The 15,638-nt window shown below is 43.6% G+C and overlaps 2 protein-coding genes across 3 annotated transcripts; both read right to left on the bottom strand.

Annotated features, from left to right (window-relative positions):
• Positions 1–836: 836 nt before the first annotated feature.
• On the bottom strand, positions 837–4,905 carry LOC125516144 (thiosulfate/3-mercaptopyruvate sulfurtransferase 1, mitochondrial). Of its 2 annotated transcripts, XM_048681622.2 has the most exons (11): positions 4,634–4,889; positions 4,120–4,179; positions 3,971–4,033; positions 3,671–3,795; positions 2,936–3,098; positions 2,793–2,852; positions 2,468–2,526; positions 1,878–1,959; positions 1,638–1,701; positions 1,328–1,395; positions 837–1,243 (listed from the first exon to the last, which is right to left on the bottom strand). In XM_048681622.2, the coding sequence occupies exons 1-11, from the start codon at positions 4,700–4,702 to the stop codon at positions 1,133–1,135; spliced, it is 924 nt and encodes a 307-aa protein (XP_048537579.1). In that variant the 5' UTR covers positions 4,703–4,889; the 3' UTR covers positions 837–1,132. The 2 variants fall into 2 exon arrangements, with proteins under 2 accessions (XP_048537579.1, XP_087383057.1); XM_087526931.1 differs by having other exon boundaries at positions 3,971–4,179; positions 4,634–4,905.
• Positions 4,906–6,785: 1,880 nt separating this feature from the next.
• Positions 6,786–9,958, bottom strand: HCS1 (holocarboxylase synthase 1). Its single transcript, XM_048681620.2, has 10 exons — positions 9,468–9,958; positions 9,289–9,350; positions 8,599–8,747; positions 8,345–8,465; positions 8,108–8,263; positions 7,881–7,926; positions 7,646–7,712; positions 7,496–7,572; positions 7,245–7,333; positions 6,786–7,109 (listed from the first exon to the last, which is right to left on the bottom strand). Exons 1-9 carry the CDS (start codon positions 9,860–9,862, stop codon positions 7,288–7,290), a joined length of 1,119 nt encoding a protein of 372 aa, XP_048537577.1. The 5' UTR covers positions 9,863–9,958; the 3' UTR covers positions 6,786–7,109; positions 7,245–7,287.
• Positions 9,959–15,638: the final 5,680 nt, after the last annotated feature.

The following is a 15,638-nucleotide window of genomic DNA, read 5'->3' as shown; positions in this document are numbered from 1 at the left end:
GGTGTCGACGATGCCGGTGCGAGTGCGTGCAACCCTTTGTGAACTATGATGGTTTTTGGTCCACCATGTGTTTGGTGTGTGTTTTGGTATGAACTTGTTTATTCGGCCTTTTGGCACAAATTACGGTTATATTTAGTCGTTTGATGGATTGGATGAACTTTATTTACGCTCGTAGTTCAACTATGACGTGGTGCATGAATTGTTTATGTTTATTTAATAGATGAAGCATAAGGAGCATCCCACAACTAAAGGTTAGTTCAGCAGTTTGGAACGAAGTTTAGCTTGCTCTCATTTCAACCCCCACAAAAACTGCGCTTGAAGTTATTGCAACTAGGTGATTTCCCTGCGCGTTGCTGTGGGATTTGAAAGATTAATTGTAGATAAATTTTGCATGAACAAAATGACCAAAATCAAAAGCTGTTATTTTCAGCAGTATTCATGTGTGAACAAAGAGTATGCATGTAGATGTGGCACATTGGTGATGTGGAGGGTTGCATGTTGAGAAAATTAGAGTTAGTGGGAATCAACTATTTAGGTATTATAGATAACTTCATAGACTAAGTACTTGTTACAGACACACAAGCAAAGTAGTTGCAAATAACTTAGGATTGTCCTCAGAGACCCTTTAAATGCAGACAGTGAGCAAATGTGAGATGGTTTCATGCTCATGGTCACAGAGGGGGCCTTTTTAAATGTTTGATTTGATTTCCTTGGGCTAAAAAAGAAATTTGCACAGGTTGAAATTTTGACCAGTTGCTCCGCAGTTGTTGTGCATAGCTCATTTGGCTGCACTACAACATAGCATGGGAAGGCAGTGCAAAAGAACGACATCAATATAAATGTAATGTTGTTTTCAAGGCATGATTTCTTCAGTTCAGACGAATGATCTTGTTTTCAAGTCAATATTTCTTCAACAGTAACGTTATAAGTACAACACCAATATGAACTTAATTGACGCTTTCGACATAGGATTTCCTCATTATTGGCCTATAGACATTGGCCATAGTACAATAGGTTTTTTTTTCCTATAACCTTTGTATTGACTTTGATGCACAGCTTGCCAAAGGAAAATATCATCGCGCTGAATGCCGCAGGATGTAACAGCTGCATTCATCACCTCAGAATGACCGATTTAAGAGCCAGCGGAAGTAACTATCGGGTAATCATTATCCGGCAGTGCTTCCCATTCTGTCCAAGATCCGTCGTAAACCGGAACGTCATGCTTCCCAATTCTATAGAGCCCCTGTAAAGAGATATTGTTAGAGACTGCTTGGCAGAGTCAATGCCTCAAAGATATATCCAAGAAGAGCATGCGAGATTTCCAGACCAGGGCAAGTATGCAGGCAGTTACACCAGATGCACATGTGAGGACAATCGGGTCAGCAAGGGAAATGCCTGAAGAAACATCAAACCAGGTGCTATTATTGATGTTGCTTGGTGAACTTGATACACATTTGATATCCCTAAGAAAACTCTGCTTCTTAGGTCAGAGGATCTGCGTAGTTGCATTGTTCATCAATGTTGTTCTGCTTTCAGTAGTGTATACATCGCGGAACATTTTCTTTTCTTGCACAGTAAAGGCCGTGGGTAAAATATGAGTTCCAGACTAGAACTGTTAGATGAAACAGAATGCAGACCTGCTTGCTCGAACTTTTTAGATATCTCATCTGCAGGGAGGAGCGTTTGTGCACCATCAGACATCTGGGAGAATACCAAACAGTGTCAATTTCTTTGGTATCTGTGGTTATGAGTTTATCCAAGTATTATGTGATACTCCTTCGTTCCATTATTCTTGTCGTGGTTTTAGTTCAAATTTGAACTAAAACTACGACAAGAATTATGGAAATGAGGAAGTATATTGCGTAGTTGCACTATACCTCAGGGAACGGAACACATTTAGTTCCAGGTATATGCCCACTTCTTACTCCTTCCCTTGGTTCTGGCATTACACCATCAAATCTGCGAATGAAAATTTGAATTTGTTTCATGACAACAATAAGAAACTAGAGATAACTTTTGGGGGAGCAAGAACAACAAATGTCATCATGTTTAGTCACATTAGGTTTGAAGAAAAAGAGGCATAAGACAAAAACCTTTCATACAACAGTGACATGAACCACACTATCTGTATGAAACACAAATATCAACCTTTTCATATTAAAGGAAATCTTTTAACTTCGTTATTACAAGAAAGTTCTATGCTACATTAACTATGATCAGAGCTTCAATAATCAGATCTTCCAATCGGAATAATCACATATTGAAAGTTAAGAGATTTTACCTGCCCTTTGACCGGGCATCAACTAGTTGGTGAGCCTGAGCAGCTACATTTTTTTTCTCGAAACACGCGCGAAAAAGCGTGTGGTTTTGTCTTAGATGGAGAAAGCCAAGATGGCGCAAAATTCTACAGCTGAAAAAAAGCCTAAGCTAGCAAATAGTTAAAACTTAAAAGAAAGAAAGATGTTACCTGCCCTTTACTCGGGCATCAACTACTTGGTGAGCCTTAGCAGCTACATTGTGTTTGACCTGTTACACAGACAGAACGGCTCAACATACATGTGGGTAATCAAGAATCTGGTGTGTCACTGAGTTACATCATCTTCCTTTAAATTTTACACAAGGTAAAATATTTTCAGGGTAGTTAAAAGAAAGATCATGAGATACGAACAATCCCAACTAACACTGATGTGAGTCGATTCATGATCTTAGATTTTCAGGTATCTACATGGGTGCAAGAAAGTTTTCAGGTAAAACGAAGTGACTTAGGTTTTCAGTTAGGATAGAGAAATGACCTTTTCTAGTGTCCACAATAGCTGATGTCGAAACTCTGTCTGAAATGTGGCAGCATTTGCCTGCAAAAAATGACACCGTGATTACTGGGTAAGAAAAAGGGTTGGCAGTAAAGATAGCAATACCATCTTAAGAGATATCTTACCAATTCACCATTATAAGCTGTTTCAACAGCACTATTAGCAGCTCTGGATTTCAGAACTGCATCATCAAGGCAGCTGCTTCCAATATTGAATCCAGAAGCTTGCCACTGAGGGAAACCTCCATCTAAGACCCAAACTTTATCATGTCCAAGAATTCTGAACATCCTTTTAGTTGACACAGTATGCATAAAATTCATCAAATTTTGCATATAGAGGTAGAAAATATTACTTAAATAAGGCAGAGAATGTCGTCCGGCATGTTTTCCAGGTAATCTTTGAAAGTGTGTGTCTGGATTTATTCGTCCATGCAGTTAATCTTTTGTTGAATATGCAAACTGATTCATTTTCCTTTCCGAACACACCAAAATGGATAAAATCATGAAATTGTAGCATTTAAATTTGAGGCACAATACCCTTTCCCCATAATCTGAAACCATGATACTGTATCTTCCCATTGCATGCAAAATTCATCCTTTTTATCTCATGACCAGAGCTTTAATAGTACTTGAAGTGAGCCATCATTACTCAGTAGTATATCGGGTTGATGAAAGTAATCAACGTGTATAGATGTGAGATACTGTAAAAGAGTAAGAAAGTACCTTTACATGCAATAAATAAAAATAAGAAAATATTATATCAACACGAATTTGAACATCTTATATATCGCTCTTTGTGCACTAGCAAGAAAGTTGATTTTGACATTCTGTTGAACTCAACCCAAGTAGCGCGCCACTTACCACCAAACACGAGGCGCGCTGTAGAACCCCTTCCCATCATAAACAATAACCTTATCATGGTTGCTGATGCCAAGCGCAGAAACTGCTGCTGCAAAAGCCTCTTCTGATGGCAGCATGTGTGGCAACTGAAAACAATTGCATCCAGTAAAAGGAAGTCACATATCTATTTTCATAGGCATACAGTGAAGGACTGAATACAGAAACTCATTGCAGCAGGCCAACTGCCAAAGCTCCAAGAAACCGCCGATTCAAACAATAGCGCAAACCACAAGGGGATTAATATTTGGAGGCATTTCTCACATGAGTCGTCCGATCGGAAATTCCATCGATGTCGAAGTAGAGCGCGCCAGGAATATGGGCCACCTGAGCATATCTGAACATCTTAGCCGGGAGAAACATTGGCACAAAAGGGGTGAAGAGTTTACAGCGAAGCTGGTCCAGAAAGAAACCTGGTATTCTTGCCATGCGTCCCTGCTCTCGTGTGGCATGTACCAGGAAGCATCCAGTATCTGAACCAAGCAGTCAAATGTAAAAAAAAAGGACAGCACAGATTCCTGTGGCCCCTTGATATTTTCTTGGGCACAAAAACAATAATAGGAAAACAACATGACAGGGAGTGGAATAACATTGGTAAATATACTCCCTCCATTCACAAATATAAGATGTTCTAATTTTTTTTAACCGAACGTACAGACACGTTTTACTGTGTTTGTTCACTCATTTCGATCCGTATGTAGTCCATATCGAAATATCCAAAACATCTCATATTTGTGAATGGAGGGAGTACTAATTAAGACTCAGTTGCTTCTGATAGCAATCACTAAAGTGTCCTCCACATGATGGGGATAATAAACCAGATAATGAGAAATCAAGAACATGCTTCTGAAACGCTGGCAAAACTGGAGGTAATATATCCTCCGGAATCGAAAGGGAAAGCGTGAGGCAGATGAGCGGTTATTTCACCTTGATGTCGGGCTGCCCTAGGTGCTGCTGCAGCCACTGCGCAGAGACAACCGGGTCGTCCTGCGCCATTGGCCGCCTCTGCTGCAAGAGCTGAGGTGAAGAGACGGAGGGCAAGAGCAGAGACTGGAAAGCGGAGCTTGCGGGTCAACGAACGCAAAGCAGAGGGTTTTATTAAAGCAGGGGGCGAGAAGATTGGGGACTCGGAGTATGTGTTTCCAGGAAGCTGGGGTGGAGGGATATGACCGCCGGAGCCGCCCATTTGGACTCGTGAGGCTCGCAGCCGCAGCCGAGAAGGTGAACCTCAGCGAGAACAAAAGTTATATTATTATTCTAATATAATAAAGCTCTTATCTGATCCGTTCCTTGTCGATCCGATGGCCCACGCGGCGAGTTTCCAGATTTTCACCAGATACTTCACCTTGTTAGAGTAGAGTAAGAGCAACTCCAACGGGGCGACCCAAACGGACGCGCGCTTTGTCCTTTTTTATCCGTTTAGGTCGGCCAGGCGGATGCCGGCGTCCGCATTTTAAAATGGGTCGGCTTGACCGCCCAATAGAGAGGCCGACCCAAATGTGCCGGGATGAAAAAAAACAAGTTACACGAAATAAACATAATTAAACATAATAGTGGCCGGTCAAATGCCGGCCAAAGTCCACCTAGATCTAATAAACATTAAATAAAATATTAAAAAAAGTCTGCGCCCACCTGCTGCCGCCCCGCACGCTGCCCTAGACGTCGTCGGGCTTGCCCTTGCCCTTGCCCTCGACGCCGCTGTCGTCGGTGAGGTCGATGAAGACCGGAGCAGGGCCAGCCCCCCCGAACGCCGCCTGGTACGCGGCCAGGGCAGCCTCCTCCGGCGTCTGCTGGGGCGGCGGCATTGCAAGCCGCGCGCGCTCCTCCTCCTCCTCCCCGAGCCGGAGCGCCTCCGCGTCGCGTTGAAGCATGGCCTCGTAGCGCATTTGCTCCTCGCCGTCGGCCTGCTCCTGGCGGAGTCAGTGCTCCTTCCATCACTCGAGGTGGGCCGCCTCTTCCTCCGGCGTCGCGGCGAAGTGGACGGCGCGCTCACCCACTCGCGGTACTGACCCGTCCACGAGTAGGCCTCCTCCGGCCAAGTGGGTGGAGGCGGGAAGCGCTTACTCCCAGTGCCACCGCGCTTGGTGCACCGGGATGTGCAGGCGCCGGCGTCCAGGGAGAAAACGCGCCGGCGATGAAGGGGGAGGGGGAGCACGGGATGACGAGGCGTCGGGAGTGCCCTTCCCCTTGCCATTGCTTTTGCCGAAGAGGCCCATGGCGCGCGCTAGGGTTTGCGGTCGCCGACGAGGAAGCAAAGGAAGTGGTGGGGGGCCAGATGTGGACGTGAGAAGCGGATGAGGCCGACCCCGCCACACGCATGGTTAAAAAAGGACGCGCGCACTGGCTGACGCATGGGCCCGCTGTCGGTGGTCGTCATAAATAAAACGACCGGTGGCGGTTGGGTGGCCGCCGGATGGGGACGCGGCGGACGGCGAAGAGACGCGCGGCGCGTCCGCGCCGACGCATTCCAGGCGTAATTTTGGGCCGAAATGGGTCGGCACGGACGCCGGGCGGACACGATTTGAGTTTGGGTCGGCGCATTGGGCCGCCACTTTTGTCCACGCCGACCCAAACGGACGCGGGCGGACGAAATGGGTCGCCCCATTGAAGTTGCTCTAATACCCCTAATGAATTAAATTTTCCGTCTTTAGTCTTTCACTCAGCTCATCAGCATCTGACCAGTTGTGGTTTTTCTTTTGTATAAACAATGGATTTGATTGACTATAATAAAAGGGTTTTTGCAGCAAACAGAGAACAGAAAGCCGAGTGCAATCAGGCGCCTCCAACTTAGACAACACGTTCCAAACACGACAAGTTTTTCAGAACTGTGGTTGAAGCTTACTTATGAGAGACAAAACTGAATCAGTGAGGGGATCTCATACACACACAGAGAGACAAAAAAGACTTCGAAACATGAATCAGTGAGGGGACCTTTCACAAAACTGAATTCCCTTTTCTTTTTTTGATTTCTGAAGCTCGATACGAAACAGGGGAAGCAGAAAGAGCTTCGCACAAACCAAATGTTAGTTCAGCAGTTTGGAACATAGTTCAAACTTTTTTCTCAGAAAAAGAAAAGCCATAGTTCAGCTCTTAACTTCATTTCAACCTCCACAAAAACTGCGCTCGATGTTTTTTTCTTACATTAACTCACACACTCGGCACTTGTTACAGAAACACAAGTATATAGAGCACACCGTTTTCAAACTATTTACAAAATAGCTTAGCACTGTATTCAGAGACCCCGCCCTTTTCCTACAATTCTTTCGCTCGGTTCGCTCCTGATTTGTTGGTCCATGCTAATTCAGGTTCAGCCAAGCCCTGTGCTTCAGCCTCCAGGCCAGGGCTCATGTTTTCTTCATGCCCCGCGGGATCCCGTCGATGGCATTGTATTTGAACAGGCAGTCTGTACAGTAGCTCGGAGTTTGTAACAGTTATAGTATGAGACCAGCTTCCCATAAGTTTTTTTTTTTGGAGAAACCAGCTTCTCATAAGTAAGCTGCCATGAGAAGATAACTCTGATTTCTCTGGAGAATAATACCTGTGTTCGTAGAATACACTGGAGCCCATATACTGACAGCGTACTATGCATCTATCTTTCTCCTCACCAATCCTGTGAAGAAATCAAAGCTGCAACACAGGAAACTGTGTCAGATTTTTTTCGATCAAAACGGTAATTGTGGCAGACCATTACGTTCTTGACAGACACACATCATATATACAGTAGTACATTACGGATATAGAGTAATTATAACGAGGAAAACGTAGGTGATGGATAACAAATCGCATTACCTGTTACCATCAGGGTGCAGCTCATAGCTCTTGCCGTCCTCACCAACAGCATATAAGTAGCCGCTTGGTGTTAGCCCCTGAAACAATTTAGTTGGTGGTCAGAGAAGAGAAAATACCTGCTCATCAATCCTGTCCAAGTTCTCTCTTTACCTTAATCGTGACCACACTGTTCACAGACTGGCCTTCATGCGCATCCTGTACGACGACTCTTTGGCCACTACATAACAGTGAATATTCAGTTAGTATGAAAGGATAAATAATGAGACCATATGAAACCATATTGGTAAAAAGATTGAAGTCAAATGGTAGCAGATACATACTGCACTTAAGTAGGAAGTTTGCTAATAGAAGACCAACAAACCAATATCGAGATAATACTCCGTACCTGTGAAGCCATGAGTTGTAGTATTGCTCCTCGAGGGCCTGAAATCCTGCAGTAGAGATAGAGAATATTATAGTGCCAAATTTACCACAAAATGTTAGAAAATTCAGATTAATTCGCAAAAATCACTCACTAAGGCAAAGTAAACTTATCTACAAAAGTTCACTACACCCATAGCATGAGCATAATGCTTTTCAACTCAAGAAGAGAAACTATTGACATGAATTTACCTTGATTTGAGAAAATATCAAAAAGAATTTCAAATTTGTTGAAGAATGATGCTAGTACGTCTTCTCGTTTAAGTCTTGGTGAATTAGCCTTTAGTTCTTGGAGTGCAGCATTCAAACATGTAGTAGGCTTTTCATTGTCGACATTTAAACCAATACCTGAAAAGGGTAAAGGATTCCAAGTTTTTATAATGAATGACCTTCCGGTATTAGTATCAGCACCATTTGGAACATACTTACCAGTGCAAATATTGTAGACTTTCGGCTCATATGATGAGGTACAAAGAATGCCACCAACTTTTAACCCCTTCAGATATAGATCATTAGGCCACTTTATCCCTACATCTAGCTCTGGAAGTCCCTGGGTGTTATCACACAAATAGTACAGGATGTCATGACAAGGAAATTAGCCTTATGAAATATCATACTGCAATCAGTGAACATCACATATGCGTAAGAAACACCAAATATAATATTACTTCATAAACCCTCACCTTCGCACAACACAAATCTTTGATGGCTTCGGTCATGGCAAGGCAAACGACATATTGCATAAGGGGAAGCTTGCGGGCATCATTCATCTGTGATGTAAACGAGAACATGAGACAACCTGGAGGTGATTCCCACACATTCTTTGATCTTCCTGCAAAGTCATTGGCAGAAGATCAATATTAACGAGCTCTGCTCAATTAAGCATACAAAAACAATGAATTTCTAGAACCATAGAAGGTGGAATCAACTAGTAAAATAAAAGTTCGGTTGAAGTTGTCAAACTACAATCAGAAGATCTACAAATGGTAGAAATCATCTATTTGTGGAACTACACTTTTCACCAAGACAAAATTTGAAAACCTGTTCATCGCGTACATGCCATGGGTCATTATTTTCTCAACAATTGACTACTTTTTTAACCGTCGTTCATCGGATTCGGATACTCAGATGGACCATTTACAGATCCAAATTCATTCAAAAAATTTGCTATTTCTCAAACTATTTATCCCATACAGCATGCAGCAACTTCAGATCTTCAGTAACATCAACTGAACATACAACAAACAGAACAGCATAATTCATCTACCCACCAAAGTGACAGACATTGATCACCGAGATTGAAAAATCATCAGAGATACACACTAAAAGGGCCAACAAAAACAGGCACCAATTGGCATACATATTTGACGCACCTCTGCCTTTGAACTGCACGTCTGTGACGCACACGACGCCCACCGGAAGTTTGGCGAAGTTCCTGCAAGCAGAGGGGAAGCAAAGAGTAAGCCCAATTTGAGCGATTCAGGAGGAAATCCATCGTCTCTTTTCTTTTTCTGATGAAGCGAGACTCAAAAGAACAAAATCTTGCACTCACTGCGTCACGAGGTCGTGCGTGGATGCCATCCTCGGCGACCAGAGCATCCACCTCCCGAAGCGCCGCGCCTGGAGCGCGCCCATGTAGACGGCCGCGTCGAAGCCCGCGTCCCCGCTGGCGTCGAGCGCGAGGGAGACGGCGAGCTCGCCCCCGCCCTCCTCCGCCAGAGAGAGCTCGCCGGCGGCGGAGGCGAGGAGCTGCTGGTCCTGGGGGGACTTGCCGGAGAGCACGAGGAACGTGGTGGCGGCTGGGGCTCCGCCGCTGGTGCTATGCGCGGCCGCGGCCGCGCGGGAGCGGGAGGAGAGGTACCGGCGCAGTGCGACAGCCGCGAGCACGGCCGCGGCGGTAGCGGCCGCGGCGGTGGCCGGCGGCGGGAGGCGCGTGGGGAACGGCATGTCGGGCCCTCTGGTGTCGTCGTTCTTTGTTTCCTCCGCCGCCACTTTATTCAGAGAACAGACAGTTGAGGCTGTTGTACCTGCTGCCTACGGGTGACGAACGGGTCGAGTACCAACTATATCAAAATACAATTTTATACTGTACTCCCTCTGTAAACTAATATAAAAACATTTAGATAATTACTTTACTGATCTAAACATTTTTATACTCCTTTCATAAACTAATATAAAAGCATTTAGAATACTAAAGTAGTGATCTAAACGCTCTTATATTAGTTTACAGAGGGAGTATTAGTTTACGGAGAGAGTATGTAACAAAAACAGTACCATTGTAATTTTTTTCCAAATATAAATCTACCAATAAATTTTTTATGACATATAACTTATATTTTTCAATTAAATCCAATAGTTGAGCACAAAATACGAAGTATTTTTCTTTACTTCCAATCCCGGTTCACGGAAAGTCCAGTCCTATCATTCTCTCCATTTGCAATTGTAGTTTGTTTTCGATGTTATCCATCGAGTAACACTGTCGTTACAAATGGTCTCAAGATTCTACCAAAAGCTAAAGAAGAAGAAAAAATCACAATCCAATAGGAAAACGCATGCGCTAATGTGCAACTGCATTCGCGCTAGTCGCTCAATCCTATCAAAGTCACAAACACAATGAAAGAAAAAAGAAGCAGCAATGCACAACAGCGGCGGCGACACCCTTTACCAGATCGATTCCCCTCGCCGATGTTTCTCTCCCTAGTCCCCCTCGGCGGCGACGTGTGGGGCAAAGAAATGAAGAAAAATATGTAATTGTGGATAAAATTTGGGATAGCCATCAACACAAAATTAATTTTATGAAATGTTTCAACCAGTATCTGTTAAATCAGTTGTTTGTTCTAGTTCATATTGCTAACTCTATTCACGTGGGGAGAAGGATGCATTGATCTCAGAAGTTTGAATCTAAAGGAATGTATTCTCTTAGCTCCTTTTATGCTCTTGCTAATTTTAATTGGTGTGTTAGTGATAATAACGGAATTGATGCGCACACGACGTTTTTTGTGTCCAATATGCATCTGATAAATGCTTCGCACTGCCAGATGATGTAGGGACAGAATTACAAATGGCTGGATGGAAAACGTCGAATGTGTGTTGTACAAAAAGAGTTGAATGTATAGTAATGCTCTAATAGCAACCATTGTGTTGCGAATGTTGATTATGCAGTTGCTTTGTGGGCTTTATGATTTATTTTTCTGAATAAAAGGGAACTCCCCTCTGCCTCATTTTATTACAAAAACAAGGCAACATCCTACAAAACATGTTTACAACACTCGGGAGCAACTAGAGTATTTGCACTAGGAAAGCGACCCTCTCAAAGGAGTATCTAACAACAAGGGAACAAAACCCAAAGACAGAACAATAAATCACTAAAGGAACAACACCGTAGGGGATTTATGAAAACTTCGCATTGACATTTGCTTCAATCGTGCCCATTGGTAAAGAATGCAGGTGATTTGGAGACAGCGTGGCAAGTATGTCCCAATGGGAGGTGTTGCGCTCAACAGTTGCAAGGGATCATCTGGCCAATGTGGAAAGGAAACTGGAGCAAATAGCTCGAGAGCCTCCATTTGATGTGCCCTCACTCTGATTAATTTAGTTTGGGTGACCGATATCTTTACTCTCCTTGGTTATGAGCCCGACACAAGGATCCAAGATGAACGTGTTGGGGAACACAATATTTCAAAAAATTTCCTATGATCACGCAAGATCTATCTAGGAGATGCATAGCAACGAGAGGGGAGAGTGTGTCCACGTACCCTCGTAGACAGAAAGTGAAAGCGTTTAGTAACGCGGTTGATGTAGTCGAATGTCTTCGCGATCCAACCGATCCAAGCACCGAATGTACGGAACCTCCGCGTTCAGCACACGTTCGACTCTATGACGTCACTCGATCTCTTGATCCAGTTGAGGACAAAGGAGAGTTTCGTCAGCACGATGGCGTGGCAACGGTGATGATGAAGTTACCGGCGCAGGGCTTCGCCTAAGCACTATGACGATATGACCGAGGTGTGTAACTGTGGAGGGGGGCACCACACACGGCTAAGAGAAGACTTAGTGTGCCCCCGTCCCACGTATATAAAAGGGGGAGGAGAGGTGGCTGACCCAAGGGGGGCGCGCCATGGGGGGGATTCCTACTTGGACTCCCGGTCCAAGTAGGATTCGCCCCCCCTTTCCTATTCCCACTAGGAGAAGGAGGGAAGGAGGAGGAGAAGAGAAGAAAAGGGGCCCCAACCCTAGTCCAATTCAGATTGGGCTTGGGGGGGGGGCACCACCTGGCCGCCACCTCCTCTCTCCACTAGGGCCCATGAAGGCCCATTAACTCCCCGGGGGGTTTCCGGTAACCCCCGGTACTCCGGAAAATGCCCGAACCTTTCCGAAACCATTCTGGTGTCCAAACACAACCTTCCAATATATCAACCTTTATGTCTCGACCATTTCAAGACTCCTCGTCATGTCTGTGATCTCACCCGGGACTCCGAACAAACTTCGGTTCATCAAATCACATAACTCATAATACAAATCGTCATCGAATGTTAAGCGTGCGGACCCTACGGGTTCGAGAACTATGTAGACATGACCGAGACACATCTCCGATCAATAACCAATAGTGGAACCTGGATGCTCATATTGGCTCCTACATATTCTACGAAGATCTTTCTCGGTCAAACCGCATAACAACATACGTCGTTCCCTTTGTCATCGATATGTTACTTGCCCGAGATTCGGTCGTCGGTATCATCATACCTAGTTCAATCTCGTTACGGGCAAGTCTATTTACTCGTTCTGTAATGCATCATCCCGTGGCTAACTCATTAGACACATTGCTTGCAAGGCTCATAGTGATGTGCATTACCGAGACGGTCCAGAGATACCTCTCTAATACACGGAGTGACAAATCCTAATCTCGATCTATGCCAATTCGGCAAACACCATCGGAGACACCTGTAGAGTATCTTTATAATCACCCAGTTACGTTGTGACGTTTGATAGCACACAATGTGTTCCTCCGGTATTCAGGAGTTGCATAATCTCATAGTCAGAGGAACATGTATAAGTCATGAAGAAAGCAATAGCAATAAAACTAAACGATCATTATGCTAAGCTAATGGATGGGTCTTGTCCATCACATCATTCTATAGTGATGTGATCCCGTTTATCAAATGACAAAACATGTCTATGGCTAGGAAACATAACCATCTTTGATTAACGAGCTAGTCTAGTAGAGGCATACTAGGGACACTCTGTTTGTCTATGTATTCACACATGTACTAAGTTTCCTGTTAATACAATTCTAGCATGAATAATAAACATTTATCATGATATAAGGAAATATAAATAACAACTTTATTATTTCCTCTAGGGCATATTTCCTTCAGTCTCCCACTTGCACTAGAGTCAATAATCTAGATTACATAGTAATGATTCTAACACCCATGGAGTCTTGGTGTTGATCATGTTTTTCTCGTGAGAGAGGCTTAGTCAACGGGTTTGTAACATTCAGATCCGTGTGTATCTTGCAAATCTCTATGTCTCCCTCCTTGACTTGATCACGGATGGAATTGAAGCGTCTCTTGATGTGTTTGGTTCTCTTGTGAAATCTGGATTCCTTCGCCAAGGCAATTGCTCCAGTATTGCCACAAAAGATTTTCATTGGACCCGATGCACTTGGTATGACACCTAGATCGGATATGAACTCCTTCATTTCCTACTTCCGAAGCAGCTATGTACTCCACTTCACACGTAAATCCCACCACGACGCTCTACTTGGAACTACACCAACTGACAGCTCCACCATTCAATATAAATACGTATCCGATTTGTGACTTAGAGTCATCCGGATCAGTGTCAAAGCTTGCATCGACGCAACCGTTTATGACAAGCTCTTTGTCACCTCCATAAACGAGAAATATATCCTTAGTCCTTTTCAGGTATTTCAGGATGTTCTTGACCGATGTACAGTGATCCACTCCTGGGTTACTTTGGTACCTCCCTGCTAAACTAATGGCAAGGCACACATCATGTCTGGTACACAACATTGCATACATGATAGAACCTATGGCTGAGGCATAGGGAATGACTTTCATTTTCTCTCTATCTTCTGCTGTGGTCGGGCATTGAGTCTGACTCAACTTCACACCTTGTAACACAGGCAAGAACCCTTTCTTTGACTGATCCATTTTGAACTTCTTCAAAACTTTATCAAGGTATGTGCTTTGTGAAAGTCCAATTAAGCGTCTTGATCTATCTCTATAGATCTTGATGCCCAATATATAAGCAGTTCACCGAGGTCTTTCATTGAAAAATTCTTATTCAAGTTTCCTTTTATGCTATTCAGAAATTCAGTATCATTTCCAATCAACAATATGTCGTCCACATATAATATCAGAAATGCTAAGCTCCCACTCACTTTCTTGTAAATACAGGCTTCTCCAAAAGTCTGTATAAAACCATATGCTTTGATCACACTATCAAAGCGTATATTCCAACTCCGAGAGGCTTGCACCAGTCCATAAATGGATCGCTGGAGCTTGCACACTTTGTTAGCACCTTTTGGATTGACAAAACCTTCTGGTTGCATCATATACAACTCTTCTTTGAGATATCCATTAAGGAATGCAGTTTTGACATCCATTTGCCAAATTTCATAATCATAAAATACGGCAATTGCTAACATGATTCGGACAGACTTAAGCATCGCTACGGGTGAGAAGGTCTCATCATAGTCAACTCCTTGAACTTGTCGAAAACCTTTTGCAACAAGTCGAGCTTTGTAGACAGTAACATTACCGTCAGCATCAGTCTTCTTCTTGAAGGTCCATTCATTCTCTATGGCTTGCTGATCATCGGCAAGTCAACCAAAGTCCACACTTTGTTCTCTTACATGGATCCCATCTCAGATTTCATGGCCTAAAGCCATTTCGCGGAATCTAGGCTCATCATCGCTTCCTCATAGTTCGTAGGTTCGTCATGGTCTAGTAACATGACTTCCAGAAAGGATTACCGTACTACTCTGGTGTGGACCATACTTTGGTTGACCTACGAGGTTCGGTAGTAACTTGATCAGAAGTTTCATGATCATCATCATTAGCTTCATCACTAATTGGTGTAGGAATCACTAGAACTGATTTCTGTGATGAAGTACTTTCCAATTCGGGAGAAGGTACAATTACCTCATCAAGTTCTACTTTCCTCCCACTCACTTCTTTCGAGAGAAACTCGTTCTCTAGAAAGGATCCATTCTTAGCAACAAATATCTTGCCTTTGGATCTATGATAGAAGGTGTACCCAACAGTTTCCTTTGGGTATCCTATGAAGATGCGTTTCTCCGATTTTCGGTTCGAGCTTATCAGGTTGAAGCTTTTTCATATAAGCATCGCAGCCCCAAACTTTAAGAAACGACAGCTTAGGTTTCTTTTGCTAAACCATAGTTCATATGGTGTCGTCTCAACGGATTTAGATGGTGCCCTATTTAACGTGAATGCAGCTGTCTCTAATGCATAACTCCAAAACGATAGTGGTAAATCGGTAAGAGACATCATAGATCGCACCATATCTAATAAAGTACGGTTATGATGTTCAGACACACCATTACGCTGTGGTGTTCCAGGTGGCGTGAGTTGAGAAACTATTCCACATTGTTTCAAATGAAGACCAAACTCATAACTCAAATATTCACCTCCACGATCAGATTGTAGAAACTCTATTTTCTTATTACGATGATTTT

This window comes from Triticum urartu, chromosome 6A (genome assembly GCF_056163025.1).
Source record: "Triticum urartu cultivar PI428250 chromosome 6A, HENAU_Tu73, whole genome shotgun sequence".
Classification (NCBI taxonomy): domain Eukaryota; kingdom Viridiplantae; phylum Streptophyta; class Magnoliopsida; order Poales; family Poaceae; genus Triticum; species Triticum urartu.
This window is presented reverse-complemented; position numbering and strand designations above follow the sequence as displayed.